Here is a 16767-nt window from a genome sequence, read left to right on the forward strand (position 1 = left end):
TTCTTGCCTGTTTCTAAGGCGGCTTTCCGCTGTCATTTGTATAATCCTATGGATACCTTCCTTGGCAGTGGTCTAATCAGTTGGCTGCAGATCTGTCTTTTTAACATTTTCCTTCCTTCGAGAAATTTTCAGGATGGTGGAGAAATAAATTCCCCGAGCTACTAGGTTTGAACCGAATCTTTGCGGAAGGAAGGAAGGAAGGAAGGAAGGAAGGAAGGAAGGAAGGAAGGAAGGAAGGAAGGAAGGAAGGAAGGAAGGAAGGAAGGAAGGAAGGAAGGAAGGAAGGAAGGAAGGAAGGAAGGAAGGAAGGAAGTCACTTGGAATAATCCAGGATTTCGCTCCAAATGGACACTAACCTCGCGGACCCTTTGTTTTCTCTCTTCAAACATTTGGACTTCCTTAAACAGTCGATATAGCACAAGCATGCTAGTTTAAATCGATCCATGGGTTGTGGACTAGTTAATCACAAGAACAAGGACAATTATAATATTATATATAATATATTATATAGATATATCTCTATATAATAATATATAGTTAATAACTATATATCTACTATGTAATTACTATTTTAGAACTACAGAGCTGGAAGGGACCCTATGGATCACTGAGTTATCCAGTCTGAAGAAGTGGACTTGTCCACGAAGTCTCACCTTAAAATATAGCAGTTAGTCTTTAAGGTGCCACAATGCTATTGTCATCTTTCTTTCTTTTTATGTGCTCCTCAGGCAAAACTATATATAGATATAGTTTTGCCTGAGGAGCTACCCAGCAGTTCACTATGACAAAACCGATCAAATACTTCCCCGGAATTCATCCTGAGTCCATGATCCTCCTTTCGTCGGCAGGTGTTAGTGTCTTTTGCGTAAATCGGTGTACCTGCCGGTCACGAGGTGTGTTTGGAAGAGCTAGAAGGAGACCAGAAGCGATCGCCTGTTCCCACTTGTTCCACGAGGCGCCTGTGCCCCTTCCCTTTGCAGGAGGAGATAGCGAGCAGAGATTTTCGGAAACAGAGCGAGCGGTAGGGCTGCGACGCTCGGGTTACCAAAGTCCAGCTCAGGGCGACCATCTTCTAGCCTGCAAACCCGAGAGCAAACAACACAATGCGCAAGATTATGAAATCTCTAGGTCTCATCTCCCCCCCCTTTTTTTTTTTTTTGCCATCTCGGTTTAAGGCCGTTTCCAGACAGCTACCTGGAGGCCCAGCCCCTAACGCCACTGGAAGAATAGCTCACGTGTGGTGGGCATGGAAGTAAAGGAGAGATGGGTTATTTCAGGTGAAGAGATCTACGCATGGAAGGTGGGTGACTTCCCATCTTTGGGGAAACGCTTTGAAGCCGGTCTCCTCTGGCAGCTGCTCTTTGTGGCAGGAGTGTTGCAACGTGAGTTCCGACCCTGGAAGGCGGCTGACAAGGTGGGGGTTCTTTGGCTTCTCGGCCTTCTGAAAGAAACTCCTCCCCACGACCCCGTGAGGTCGGTTCGGCTGAAACAGAGAAGGATCGCCCCAAACCAGCTTAGCTAGCGAGTTTCAGGACCGAGTGCTGTAGCCCACCTGGACGCCCCAAGGCCAAAACCGGGCGTTCCTGGGCACTGGCGGGGGGGGGGGAAGGAAGGGACAGCAAATCTACTGGTCCAGAAGAGTATATCCCGGACACAAGGGTGCCTTTGAAGCGCCTCCAGCACCCGCGGTTTCATGAACAGGGAAGGTGGCAGGGGAGGCGCCCAGTCCTCGGTTACCTGGGTGATAAGCACACCCACCGCCATCCAGAAAGGGTCTGTCCCGGCCGCACTCTTCCCCCCCACTACCACCTCCTCTTGCGACTCCCCCACATTCCTCGCACGCGGACCCTGCCGGGCGCCAATCGCAGCCGCTTGGCTCCTGCCCTTAAATATGCAGCACAGACGTCACCCTGCGAAGGTGGATCGCCAATATCTATATAAATCGGTCTTCTAGGGAGAGAGCGTCGTTTCCAAAGGGAGGTGGATTGGGGGCAAAGAAGAGGGCTCAGAGCAAGGAAGCCCGCGGGTCCCACTCGCCCGATGGCACCCCGGGGTAGGGACCGGCCCGGGCCACTGGCTCTGGATGCCTTCTTTTGACAGCTGGGCCGGGAAAGGAGGGAGGCAGGCTGAGAGGGAGAAGCAGCTCAAGTCTCGTTGGGGATCCCTTTGAATTTCCGATGGCTTTGCTTCCCAGCTCACCCTCTCCAAGGATGGGGCTGCGCGCGTGTCAAAGATCCGATCCTAGGCACCTTGACTCTCCCCTCCCCACACACACATTCCGAAGGCGCCCTCCCTCCCCTGGCGCGTGCCTGAGATCGTCGCCTTTCTCCCCTCCAGGAAAGAGCTAGGATCTTTCGGAAGCCGCAGGATCTCGCCTTTATGGAAGCGCAAGAGGTGCAGCGGAGAGCGTTTGGGGATACCCAGAGATGAAGCGCGCACCTCCTCGTTCGCAACCTTTCCCCGGCTTCCTGAAGCCTATGGGAGAGGAGCTCTACCCTTTGAAGCGGGCAAATGGGTTGCGATCTGTCACTTTCAGCCCCAGAATCTCTATCCGGGATAGGATGCCATTGCGCGCAAGCGGAGCTTTGGTGGCTATCAGCCTTGACTGAGATCTTCCTCCTCTCTCTCTCTCTCTCTCTCTCCCCCCCCCCCCCTATGCCCGCCTCCTTCCCCTTTCCTTGTCATAGCCCAAGCCGTTCGGTGACTCCAAAGACAGGAGATGCTGCCCAGCCAGGAGGTAGAGATGTTGCTGCTGCCGCCGGGGGCCGAGGTCGCCGATGCGCTGACCTGGCTGGAGGCTGCGCTGGCCACTCTCCTGACCTTGGGGCTCCTGCTCGCCTCGGCCTGGCACCTGTGGGCGCTGCGCTGGAACCTGAGCCGGGATCGCGGCAGCGCCCTGCCCCTGCCCAAAGGCTCCATGGGGTGGCCCTTCTTCGGCGAGACGCTGCACTGGCTGGTCCAGGTGAGCCCCGTGGTGGGATCGCAGGCCGGCGGGAAGAAGGGAGGGAGGAAGCCCGCGGAGATGCTTGAGGAAGGGACACTTTGGCCATGCCCAGAGGTCCCCCTAGCTCTTGCTTCTAGTCCAGGACTCGCATCGGAGCCCCTGCTACTGTGGGGATTACCGGCTGCCCTGAAGCCCCTCCTGGAGGTGTGCCGAGTTTCTTCTTCAGGGTAAAGCAACAACAATGCAGCCTGTCTCTGGATTGCTCTGCTTCACAGCCCGCGATCCTACGGAAGGTCTTCTCGCGGGAAATGTATGCAAGAGGTTGTAGTTAATTCCGACGTGCGAGACTCCCAAGGGCAGGGGGAAAGCGCCGGTTTGCAAGACACGTCCTTTCCCTCACTCCCGAATCCTTGTCCGGAGGCGCCTTGGCATGTTTTTGACAAAAAGTTCGGGGTTTGTAACCCAGATTGCAAACCTGGATTCTGAACCTTCTTGGGAAACCGCCTCGTTTGGTTTGTGGGTCAAGGACAATGAAAGGACTTGGCGTTCAAAAGAAGCCGCTGCGGCCACGGGACACGGCACTCTGCGCTTGCTCAGAGGCCCTTTCCATTTGCTTGGGCTAAGCAGGAGAGTGAGGGGTAGTTGGCCAATGCCTTATTTCCCCCCCCCTTGACCCCTCTTTCCTCTCTCATTTTGTCTCCCCCGCCCCCCACCTGTCCCGACCCACAGGGTTCCAGCTTTCACAGTTCCCGGCGCCAGAAATACGGGACGGTGTTCAAGACCCACCTGCTGGGAAAGCCGGTGATCCGGGTGAGCGGCGCAGAGAACGTGCGCAAGCTGCTGCTGGGCGAGCACAGCCTCGTGAGTGCGCAGTGGCCCCTCAGCACCCAGATCCTGCTGGGCTCGCACACGCTGCTCAACGCCAGCGCCGAGACCCACCGGCAGCGTAGGAAGGTAAGGGTACTGCCGGAGGGCGGCCTCTCTCCTCCCAGCAGTGGGAAAGTGGGGAAGCCTTCCAGGATCAGGGTCTCATCCGCCAGCGGCCTCTGGAAGAGAGAGAGAGTGAGAGACGGAGAGGTTGGCACAGGTTTGCGCAAGCTTCGAGGCTGGCAGCAACCTATAAAGCGCAAAGTTTGCGCCGGGGGTTGTATCGAGCACGGAAGGCAGGACGCTCCTAGGCTCCGGGACTGTACCATTTGGGCTGAGGGGGTGTGGATTCAAAGAAGAAGATGAAGACCTCTCTTGGGAGGCAGAGGGAGATGCTTGTCCAGAGACGTTTTCCCACCCTGGGTTCACGGGCCAGCACCCAGGGATGCTGCTTCCCACCTGCGCCCTCAAATAGGATAGTCTGGCCAAAGTTCTCTTAGTACAGTATTCTGGACTTGAGCCATTCCTTAGTTCCTGGCAAGGAGAACAGAGAGCACTGGGAGGCTGCTCAATCGGGCTGGGCCATAGCTGGGGTGGGGGCACTCACCTCTGAAAGCCTTGCTCAGGGACGGTGGCCACCCCGCGGGCTCTGACTCTCCTGTCTCCCCCTCTGCTGCCGCAGATCTTGGCTCGCGTCTTCAGCCGGGCCGCCTTGGAGACCTACCTGCCGGGGATCCAGAAAGTCATGGCCCGGGAGCTGCGGGCTTGGTGCCAGGAGCCCGGGCCCATCGCGGTCTACCCTTCGGCCAAGACCCTGACCTTCCGCATCGCGGCTCGCATCCTGCTGGGGCTCCGGCTGGACGAGGCGGAGTTCAAGGAGCTCTCGCGCACCTTCGAGCAGCTGGTGGAGAACCTCTTCTCTCTGCCGCTCAACATCCCCTTCAGCGGGTTGCGCAAGGTACGGGGGGGGGCTCCTTCCTTGCCCGGGTGCCGTGTCTGCGCCCCCCCTCCATCCGTCCTTGTCGGTCATGAAGCCCTCCGCCTCCAGATGCCTTAGGATAGCGCGCAAACCAGCAATTCTGGCAACTGCGGAGATCGTTTCTTCTCACGCTAGCTCTCGCCAAATGCAACGGTGGCCCCAAAAAGGGATGCCGCTGGTGGGGAGGATCATTCCATCTGGTTAGCCCGGATTGCCTTTAGTGTCAGGATTCATCGGGAAGTCCTTCAAACCAAAGAAGGCTGTTTCAGTACCGCAGGGAGGGCATTCTGGACGTGTGCTCTCCCCGTTTTTTTTCACGGTCTTCTAAACTGGCTTTCCCCAGTTATCTGGATTCCCCAAGCAGAGGGATACACCGTTCAGAGGAGATCATGGCAAACGGTGAAAGAGCTTGTTTAAAAAAAAGGGGTGGTGGTGGTGGTGGAGGAAAGGCTTCTGTCTATCCTCTCTGAAAAGTTAGGTTGGCACTTCCTTCTTAAGAGGGCAGAAATCCAGGATTTGTCCCATTTTGTTGGAATATTTAGGCCCTTCCCACCTAATGAAAGAGAGAAGTTCAAAGACCTCCGCAACCCCAGACCAGAAAGGAAGGAGGATGAGCCAGGCACTAAAAATGAACACCGGCACCTAGGACCTAGTCCGAGAGCCACCAGAAAGCAGCCGGGTTGCAGGGTGGGGGGGGGTGGGGAGGCCAGAGTTTGGAAAATACCCTCCATCCCCATCCTTTCCCCTCATCTGGTGGTTTAGTGACGGGGCACTTTGTAGTCTGTGGAGTTCCCATTCCCGGGATAAGATGGCCCGAGAGATGGACTCTCCTTACCCTGCTCCCACTTCTACTGATCAGAAAAATCCACGGGGAACCTGCTCTAGGTAGTGGGCGCACCTACTAGGAGAAACACAGTGACTGATATTGCTCAGGTTCAAAGCAATCAACGTCTTGCCTCGGGGGCAACCTGGAGGCAATCCTCACTTTTCAAGGTGCTAGTCCCCTGCATCCCTGCGAGCCCTTGTGCGCATGCGCATCTGGAAGCATTCTTTTCCTGAGCAATCTGGTATCTCTATATGTACAGGGAATCAAGGCCCGCAATCTTTTACACGACTACATGGAGAAAGCTATCATGGAAAAATTGCAACGGAAGGATCCTGAGGCTCAAAATGATGCCTTGGATTTCATCATCAACAGCGCCAAGGAATACGGCAAAGAATTCACCATGCAGGAATTGAAGGTAATGTTCTTTTAAGCTGCTGGGGTGGTGACAGATTTATGTGTGGTGGGGCCACCTATAAGAGGTCGGGTAATCATCCCTCACCTCATCAGAAGCTCGATCATCATTGTCTCCTACCAGAAGGATGGTTATAATAACCTTGTTATTATTAGCTGAACAGGTTCAGTCCCAATAGCTGTAAACACAAATAAGCAAATAAGAAGAGTAGGTACCTCTGATCATGTGTAGAGGTCATTTTTATGTGAATATATATTAATATATTATTCCAGGCTTCTAGATTTTTCTGTTTTCTTCAACTGTAGCACCAGTTTGAAGTTAAATTCATAGTGGAATCATTTTCACAGGGATTCACATCGTCTTTAATTTCACAGCATGTGCTCTGTGATGTTCAGTCATTCCACATGACTATTTGCTTCCTAGTATTTATAATATTCTGCTTTTCCAATTCTTCTGCTGGCATTTTAGTTTGCAATAGCCAGTTTGTGCTGCTAGAAATTGCTTTGCAGTAACACAAATTCCCTTTTAAAACTCAAATCCATCAGATTAGAATCCCATCTGAGTTCCTTTTCCCCCTATTTTATTTTAATTGCAACCAAATCTGAGGATTCCTCGGAAGAACTCAAGTGAGTAACTTTAGAGGTCTAGGCTATACCTTTATTAGGGCCAACCAAGATGTTACAAAACAGTGTGCAACCTTCAAAGTTATCCAGAATTTTTCATCAAACAAGGTGATGTAAACAAACAAAAAAACAAAAAGGGGGGGGGAGGAAACAGTGGGTGTGTATTTTAAAAGATTCCCCAAAACAACAAAAAACCAAGACTAGATGTTGTGGCTTTAATGCCTGCATTCAAAAGCCAGTCTCCAGAAAGAATTTGAAGACTGAATGAATTAGTCACATCTGGATGCTGAAAATATCATGTTATACAGTATGTGTGGGGGGGGCGGGGGGGACTGACTGAATTCCACTGAGAGAAATAGTGGAGTTTAGGATTTTAGTGATTGAAGCACCTGGTTGGGAAAAGCCATTTTAAAGGTGGCTTTCTAAAGAGATAGGTAATAAAAAGCTATGGGTAAGAAAGCTGTTCTGAGTTTACAAGCCGCAGGAATGAATAAATGATTCCTGAGGGAGGGGTGTAGAGAGGAGGGTACAGGCCCCAGTCAACACTGAGGCAAGTTATTATGCACATGAGAACCAGATCCTCTCATGCCTGCAGCCTATTCTGTTCACAGTCAGGATCGTTAATGTCTGAGGAGCTTTTCTCAAATCTAGTCATCCAAGCCCGCATCAAGGAGACTGCTCTTGAAAGCAAAGAATGGAGTTGGTGATGGAGCGATGAGGCCATCGCTCATATTTTGAAATCCATTTGGATAGTCAGAAGGAAACGTTTTCAGGGTTCAGATGATAAGCAGAACCACATGAGGTGCTTGGCGGGGCTTTCATGTGTCATTGAACAGCTGCCCAAACCAGTCAAAAAATAAAATTATTTTGGAAAGGCAGTTCTCAGAAACTGAAACAGCAACGTCTATGTTGACTTGGGCATGTCGTGAGAATGGCTGATGGTCGGATTCCAAAAGATCTCCTGTATGGAGAATTAGTGTAGGGAAATAGCCCCAGAGGGAGACCACAGCTGCGATACAAGGACATCTGCAAGCGGGATCTGAAGGCCTTAGGAATGGACCTCAATAAATGGGAAACCCTGATATTTGAGCATTCAGCCTCAAGGCAGGCGGTGCATCACGGCCTCTCCCATTTTAAAGAGACCCTTGTCCAGCAGGCCGAGGCAAAGAGGTTGTTCTGGATGTTCTGGAGTTAAAGCTCCTGAATGCTGCCTGGCTTTGGAAATATAAGATCCAAAGTGTTTCTCTGTTGACTTGGTATTCTTGTTGACTGAGAGCAAGCCATTTCTCCTAGTTTTCTCAATCCAATGATTAACCATTCATTGTGTTTTCTTCTTCTTTCTGTGTTGGTCTGCTCCTACACCATTTCAGCTCCACTGTAAGGAAGGTACAGCAGTTTTGCAACGAAAGGTTGCAGTATCCAGGGCTTCTGTGTAATGCACTAGTTCTTAACCGTGGGTTACTCAGGAGTTTTGGACTGCAACTCCCAGAAGCCTTCACCACCAGCTGTCCTGACTGGGGTTTCTGGGAGTTGCAGTTCAAAAGCATCCGAGTAACAAAGGATAAGAACCACTGGTGTAATGTGTCTTCCCTGCCTTCTTCCAGCATGATTCCTTCAACTCAACCACTTGGGGCCACAGCTCAGTCTTTGGGGGCTATTTGGGGCTTCTCCTCTTTTATTTTATAAACCCCTACAAACCCCTGAGCATGGTATTCTTCTCTTGTCCAAGCTTGGAACAATTAAACTTTGGGACTACATCTCTCAGAATCCCCTTGCCTGAGCTGCCTGAGGGTGGTTCAAAGGTCTTGGCCTCTCAATACGTTTCTCCCCATTTGGTACTATTTTAGTGTATTTTTAAAAGGGAAACTGTGAAATTGGGAAGACACCTTCATTTCATGTACAAGGAATGTGTGGACTTCTTGGAACCCCTTAATAATTAAGCTGGATTGTGCTACTCCACCATTTCAACCTGCTATCAACATTTTTGGAAATGTTGCTCCCACCTGTTCATCTCATGATGACTTATCTTTCAGGAGTCGTCAATTGAACTGATATTTGCAGCTTTCTTCACCACTGCCAGCGCTAGTACTTCCATGATCCTTCTGCTCCTGCAACACCCCTTGGTGATAACAAAGCTCCAGCAGGAGTTGGCATCCCATGATCTTACCAAGCAATGCCATTGCTTTGCCACAGAGGGCTCTCCAACAAACCAGCCTTGCCAAGCGATGCTCATTGTCCCGGGAAAAGAGGACAACACTAAGGATCTCAAGCTGCCTATTCCATCAAGGGTGGAAGCAGAACAAGAGAAAGAAACCAAAGGGGAAGAGAATGGTCCTCACTTGTATTCTGTGGGTCAAGGAACCCAGGAGACCTTCCGTGGGACTACAAACAGCCCTTGCTCAGTTCCCAGGCAGAAAGAATCAGACCAGCTTCCCAGCAGCCTAGAGGGACCTGAATGCTACTGCCAGCCCTACTTGACCCTGGAGAAGGTGGTCCGCCTGCGCTACTTGGATTGTGTTGTCAAGGAAGTCCTGCGTTTGCTGCCCCCGGTGTCTGGAGGCTACAGGACAGCTTTGCAAACGTTTGAGCTGGATGTGAGTTGTGGGATTTGCTGGGTGGCTCTTCTTTAGGGGATGTGGGTGGAATCTATCTGACTGGGTTCAATAGGATTTCACTAGGTTACTTTTGCCATTTTTGGTCATGGGAACTGTGTCCAAACGTACCTGCATGCACAGTGAGACTGAGAGTCTCTCCTCCATAGGGCTGGCAATGTATGACAGAAGCAGAGAGGAAAGCAAGTGAGGTACTTTTTGTTTATTGTATGTATGAATTTTTATAAACTGCTTAGATCTGAAGCTTTCTAAGCACAAATAAACATGCAGTCCCAGGAATAAACTTATAACATAATACGTAAAATTGAAATACAGTATGATTGAGAACAATTTGGATGACACAGAGGTGACACTTGCAAAAGTAGGTCAGCTTTCAACATGCATCTAAATACAAAAAATGGTTGCTGAGTGTTGCGTATTGGGAAATGCCATCGCTAAACACCTTCCTCCAAACAACTGCATGTCACCACACCGTCCTGCTTCAAACAACTATGGAGCAGTCCTCAAAAACATTTGGTGGTGTCACCAGAAAGTATTTCAGTGAGGCTCCCAGGGGCAGGTTATGGTCTCTATGGCTCTAGGGTTTTAGGTGCAAGAAAGAAATGGGTCATGAATGGGCAACCACTGAAAGGTGTGTAGGGTGGGGAGAAGTATGGGCAGGTGTGTATGCAAACAGGAATTCCCAGTAGCGGTTGGCTGGTTGAGATGATTTGTGTGAATAGCAGCAGTGATGAAAAAAGACCATTCATCCAGGTAGGGTGTGTAGAGGAAATCATAGAGGAAATCTTTTCCAAGATGGAGAACTGAGAATGGCTTCAGTTGAAGTTTGAGGAAAGCTTGCAATATGCATGTGAAATGACTCTGACATTAGTTGGATCTGACGGCAAGATCTCTGCCATGCCAGGAAGCTTAACTGCAGCATCTGCAGTAGAGGGTTGTGTGTATGGGGCCATGTTCTTATTAGTGGAGAATGACCCCAGGGCAGCTGTGTGGCTGTGTAATAGCAGATGTCAGAAGGAAATTTAACAGGTCAGTGGAAGGAACTGCTTCTGCATGGCACTGATGACCACACATGCTCTCATTTTTCTAGGCAGTTCCTTCTCGGACAATGGCTCACAGAACCACTAAATTGCTCTTTAGATTCATTCAAAAATTAGTTGTGTGACTCGGAATGGGCTCTTCATGCTGAGCTCCTACACACATTTACCTGGGAATAGGCAACAATGCAAACAGTGGGACACCCATTGCAGGAGACCTTTATGCATATGGGAGAGGGATGTAGCTGCACAGTGGTAACACACACATTCTGGATACAGAGACTCCCAACTTCAGTTCTTAGCATCTCCATTTAGGATAAGAAAGAATTCTGCCTTAAATCTTGGAGAGCTGAAGCTACCAGTCAGTGTTGACTACAGTGGGTTAGATCAGTGGTTCCCAACCTTGGGCCTCTAAATGTTCTTGGACTACAACTCCCAGAAGCCTCCACCACCATCTCTGCTGGTCAGGATTTCTGGAAGTTGAAGTCCAAGAACATCTGGAGGCCCAAGGCTGGGGACCACTGGGTTAGATGGCTTAAGAGTCTGATTCGGTGGCTGAAATCCAGCAGCATAATTAAACTGTGCAAAACAGATGATGTCATCAGCTGCTGGAGATTTTTGGAAATTAAAATTTTCCCTGGAAGGTCCTGAGGTCCCCTTGGGATCGCTTTCATCATAGGGAAGTCACTGGGGGCCATAGGATAGGGTGGCTAAGTCTGAATATTGCTGCTGCCACCATGATGAAAGGGATCCCAAGGGATCTGAGATCTAAAACAAAAATGCAGCTAATGGTATCATCAGGCTTGTGCAATGCAAGCTATGCTGCTGCTACTGCTGCTGCTGCTGCTACTACTACTACTACTACTACTACTACTACTACTACTACTACTACTGATACTTGGATTTGTAGTTAAAATGCGTATCTGTTATAAAATGCTAGTCAAAAACTGTGTCTTGTGTTTTTGAATAATAATAATATAATGAAACAATTCAGGAGTCTTATTCAGCCTAGAATATCAACACACTGAGCTGCACCTTATACTGGGTAGGGCATTAGTCTGGTGCCACCTGTTCCCACTTCACACAAAAATCTTTTCAGGCTTGTATATCATGTGCGATTTCTTTTGAGTTCTGCTTTTCTAATAACAGCAGTTGTCAAGCTGTATAAGAATGATTCTGCTCCCAAATATCTATTGGAGGTGATAGCAATGTAATCTTATGTATATTTGCTCAGGAGGAAGTCAGTGGTTCTTTCTCCCATGTGCCTAGGCTTATAGCCTAATGGATTTGAGGCTTAGCTCCCAGATCACAATGTCCGTGGTCAGCTTCCATATGAGCACAACAACCATGTCCTCAGTCAAAGTTAGAGCTGTAAGTTGGGGTCAATGTATTACAGATATTCCGTAAAGCTTGGGGTGAGAGAATTCAGGCTTTGGGACTCCCACTTTGTTAATTGGTTTGCTTCACTAGAACTGCATGATTCACCAGCCATAAAACCATACAGTTAGAATTAAAGATTTCTCAGCCTAAGAACTTGTCCTGAGTCTCATCAGGACTGATCCGGGTTCACATCCTTCCCCACAGAAACCTACCCTTGGAATCTAGAAGTCCTTGCTGATTTACCAGAAATCATCCAGCCTTTAGAGTTAGATGTACTGTTCTAACAATCCCAATATAAAATATTTGTTGCATGTGAGTTTCTGTTGGATTACTAACATGGAGATGGTTCTTGTGCAGTACAAATTTTGCTATAGCTTGTGATTCACAAATTGCTGAAACTGTACATTTCTGCCCCATAGGCACTTAATAATTTCAGATCACCCTAGGGATCTGCCAATGTCTTTGAAGCTAGCCAGTGTGAGCTATGAGGCTTTTCCTCCCCTTATGGCTAGATCTGTCCTGGGTGTTCTAAAAGTTGCTTTCCCCTCGCTTTCTCACTGAGCAGGTTGCCCTCTGCAGGCTGCTGTCTCTGGTGCTGATTCTGTCTTCTCTCTTTCTCCTCTAGGGCTATCAGATTCCCAAGGGCTGGAGTGTGATGTATAGCATTCGGGACACACACGAGACTGCCAACATCTACCAGAGTCCCCCAGACACCTTTGATCCTGAAAGGTTTTGGGTATCCCAGGACGAACGAGAGGAACCCAAAGCTGCAAACCCTCTCCGGTTTCACTACATCCCCTTTGGTGGGGGAGTCCGGAATTGCATTGGTAAGGAACTGGCGCAGACCATCCTTAAGATGCTTGCCATTGAACTGGTCAGCACAGCCCGCTGGGAGCTGGCCACTGCTCATTTCCCTAAGATGCAAACAGTGCCTATTGTGCACCCTGTTGATGGCCTCCAGCTCTATTTCTATCCCCTGAGAGCTGGGAGAGAGAGCGGCTGGACAAGCAAGACTGACACTTGAGAAGCATGTCCAACAGTTAGAAGCATCTCCAGCATCTCTGCAGCATCTTCCAGTTTTGTAGAACAGGGACAAAATATGAGTTCCTTCTAGCTCTAGTACTTCAATGTGCAGAAGCCCCTTTCTTCCTGTTCATTGGCTTGAAGGTACAGCTGGAGGAATAGGAGGAAGTCCCTGTCTGTGGTCCCTAATGAGTCTTCCACTATCCATTCTTGGGCAAAGATGTGCATCTGCAGTATTAATTACAGCTCCCTCCCCCCCCAAAAACAATAATCCTTAGTTGCACTTTTTGCTGGCATTTGCGTGCATGTGTGTGCATGTTTATATGTGGGATGTTGCTATGTAACCTGGTTAAAAGGAGTCATTGTGCAAAATGGAATGGCCTGGATGGGATCCAAAAAACAATGGTGTCTGGTAAGAAGAAATTAAGCACTGACAGAGGGTGCTCCGTGGATATCTGAGAGTGAATACCAGAGACCCAACCTGTGAAGCTCTTTTGAGCATCCCCACAGCTTATATTCAAGGTGGCCCCTCTATCATCACATCAATAGTTAGATGGGCTAGAATCCAGTATGAAAACGATGTCATTGTCAATCTGTCAGCTGTGAAGTGTCCCAAGTTAAGAAAAAAAAAATTATTGTTTGTCAAGTCATGCGACTGGTGTGTAGCAGGAAGTGACTACAATGACTCCCCAACTGGTGGCAGTTCACAGGTGAGATGTCTGCGGATGGGTTTACTCCAGGAGGTATAAGCAGACGATTGTGGCCAGAGGTCCTATTCCTGCCTGGAAAGCACATCAGGAAGCCAGTGGCCCTGCAGAGTGGATATGTGACAGGTAGGGCACAAATTGTGGAAGCTGGTATGGAGAGGAAGGGTGCCCATCCCTGCATGAGCATGAGTGTGGCATGAAGGTCAGAAATGGATGCTGTCTCAGGGTTTACTTCACCATATGCATATTTGGACAATTGAATCCAGGGCTTTCTGTAAAGCTTGATTCGATGATCCAGAAAGGAATGCATAAGTTACTTTCTCCTCAAGTGTAAACGCTAGCCAGTGGTTGTGTATGTCCCGATGTCAATCCAAAACTGCCAGTAACAGCACAGCATACAATAGAGAAGATGTGATTCACACAGTCACCGATTCATTCACCTGCTGGATTTTGCTGGCATGTAAGAAAGGGACTCCTCTCAAGGCAGAAATGTCTTTCTCAGTCGTACCTATACTCTCTGATAGGCAGCTCTCCAGGCTTTTCCAGAGTTGTCCAGAGTTGGTGGGATTTGAATCAGGAACCTTTTGCAGACAAGACAAAACCATGGCTAGAATGTCAAACATTGCACAGTTTAAATATGCAACTTGCTGATGGGTTTTGGACACTGACTGGTCAAGAGGAATGAGGGCAGAATGTTTCCAATCTGGTTCACACATGTATGGGCATTATTTTATTTTTACTGCTTCATGCCTTGCAGCTGACTGTGGGAATAAAGTCTATTGAAAAGCATTGTTTTTCAAGGGATACAAGGGGATATGCCACTTCCATCTATAGGAAACAATCTGCCATGGTGCTTTGGTACATTTCATTTCCAGACAGGAAGCCGTGTTGGGGTATTGCAACAAAGAGTCTTGTGGTGCTTTGGATGTTTATACACTTTATTATGGCAGAAGCTTAGGGCTCCTTTTTACTTTACACCAATAGGAATGCATCACAAGTCAATTGTAGTCTGTGATAGTTTACACCATCATCAAATGAGTTAGACTGGTAACCTGTCGGTGGTGACCAAGCATGGAGCTATAACCCTGCAAGTAGTTCTTTGGAGAACATGACCAGGCACACACCCAGCACTTCATCAAAAAGCCACTTCTCTTTCCAAGATTGTTGCTCTGGGTGTGGTTGAGTACCAAAAGGGTAGTGGCTTATGTCTTTAAGGTGCCACAAGACACGTTGTTGTTTTAACATATGCAAGTGACAGCCAAGCTTCTACTCAAACTGCTTTATCACTGGCCTACTCCAGGGCCCCTTTTGTAGCTCACATCAAGTTACAAGAAGAAAAGGTAGCCTTCCTCAGCCAGGTGCCCTCCACATGTTTTGACTGACTGTCCACAGCATTTCTGAGCATTGGCCATGTTGGCAAGGGTTGGCGATTAGGGAATGGGAAACCGTCTATTGAAGAGTAAAAGAGCAGTGCTAGGATTCCTAATAATGAAGATGGAGTGGACTAATGAATCCCAGCTTTAGTTGATCAGTACATACTTTTGAGTCTAAGCAAAATATGTTTCTAATGAGCCACCATTCTGCTTCATGATATTCTCGTATTTTAGGACTGTTGAACATGTGGCTCTCCAGATATGCCTGGTCGCAGTTGCCTGAATCCCTCGCTATTCAGCATGTTAAGGCTGTGGGAGTTTCAGCCCCCTCAATATCTGGATGGTCACATGTTTCACTTTCTGTCTTATATTGTAGCAGTGTCTCTGGAATCCTCAGGAAATCTTTGGGGCTAAAGCATCCACTTCATTTGCTTGTATAAAGGCCATAGAACTTGGGCTTTTCTTATGTTTTGGGCTATAGCTCCTATAAAACCTTACCATTGCCCATGATGTGTGGGGTTAATGGGACTTGCAATGGCAGGACTAGAGGCTATTGCTGTTGAATGCTAAGACTGGGAATTCTGAGTGGAGTAGACAGGGTTATTGTAGGAGTGGATCAGTACAAATGAACAATCTCTCGCTCCCTTAGGGCTTCCCAGATATTTAAGATGCTGCTCTAGTGTCTAGGATCAAACGAACACCTTTTAGTACCTGCTGGAACCTACCGTTTTGCAATAGCCATTTGTGTTTCTGATAATATAGCTATAAAGCTGCTTAAAGCTGCTGACAGGTTTGCCTTCTCTAGGTAGACAGCTTCTATACCATACAGGATTATTTGATGAGAAGAATGTCAGACTGTGGGTTTAGAAACTCAGGGAACATGTTTTCAAAAAGAAAAATGCAGGAGGGAGTTATAGAGCTGTATGATCAACTGTCGTGGGCATTTCCGCCTCTCAGCCACAGCAAGAGAAATAGTTCTGATCCAAACCTAGTTCTTATGCAGGTGGTGAAGCCATAACTGGACGGTACCACTTCAGGTGCCCGGGCTTCCATAATTAAATGCTCCTCCAAGCAGCAACAACGATTCCTTACACATAGGAAGTTGACATATTCTGACATCTTATTCTTGGCACGATGGTTTCTTTTGTGAAAGGCACTTTGAAGGAAATGTTAATCCTATGAGCTCCCCCTGCCTGCAGATGTGAGTGCTGCTGTCCAGCCACAGCTTTACCACCCCATGAAAGAACTAATCTTTCCCATCCTGGTGCCCTCGAGGTGGGGTGGTATTTGTTCCCCATTATTCCCAGGCAGCACACAATAGCCACGTATCTAGTGAGTATCTAGTGAGGCTTGATGGGATCTGTAGTCTATTCCATCTGGATAGTGCTAAATTGGAGGAGGCTGCCTTAGATGCAGCACTTCAAAGGTGTGCTTGTAATTCTGCCCTTCCTTAGGATGTATATGACACTTTGTCTCTAGTCAAGATCCTTCAGAATTTGTATAGTGAGGTTGCATGTTAAAAACCATACTGTAGTGACCATACTGAAGCTATGGACATCCCAGGTCACCCTACTGTGATGAAATTCATTCTATACTAGATTCAGTAAGCACACAATCTCCTTCAGGAATAAATATTGCCAGATAGCAGTTCGGTCTTGTTTTTATTTATTGGATATGTTTGTCAGATATGTTGTCGGAACCTTCTTCCTATGATGAACTCTGACCCAGAGGAAATGAGGCCACAGCTGATGGAGGGTGGGCTTTGTCACATTGCAGAATTACATAGCACTCTCTCACACATCAAAACTTGCGTGTTAGTTAGGCTGAGGACCACAGGTTTTCAGTCCTTGCTTACCCACACCACTGTACTAGTAGCTAGAGATCACACTAGGTGCTATGGCTCCATCCTATTGGGGCCTTGGAATCTGTATTTGAATAAGACACTAAACCTGTCTGCTTGACCGTTCCAGTGCATGCCGCGGAA

The 16767-nt window shown here is 48.4% G+C and overlaps 1 protein-coding gene across 1 annotated transcript; it reads left to right on the forward strand.

The window, feature by feature from the left end:
* Positions 1-2699: 2699 nt before the first annotated feature.
* On the forward strand, positions 2700-16430 carry CYP26C1 (cytochrome P450 family 26 subfamily C member 1). Its single transcript, XM_020782885.3, has 6 exons — positions 2700-2962; positions 3674-3898; positions 4494-4769; positions 5876-6031; positions 8685-9245; positions 12306-16430. The coding sequence occupies exons 1-6, from the start codon at positions 2720-2722 to the stop codon at positions 12702-12704; spliced, it is 1860 nt and encodes a 619-aa protein (XP_020638544.3). The 5' UTR covers positions 2700-2719; the 3' UTR covers positions 12705-16430.
* Positions 16431-16767: the final 337 nt, after the last annotated feature.

This window comes from Pogona vitticeps, chromosome 3, assembly GCF_051106095.1.
Source record: "Pogona vitticeps strain Pit_001003342236 chromosome 3, PviZW2.1, whole genome shotgun sequence".
In the NCBI taxonomy this organism is placed as follows: Eukaryota; Metazoa; Chordata; class Lepidosauria; order Squamata; family Agamidae; genus Pogona; species Pogona vitticeps.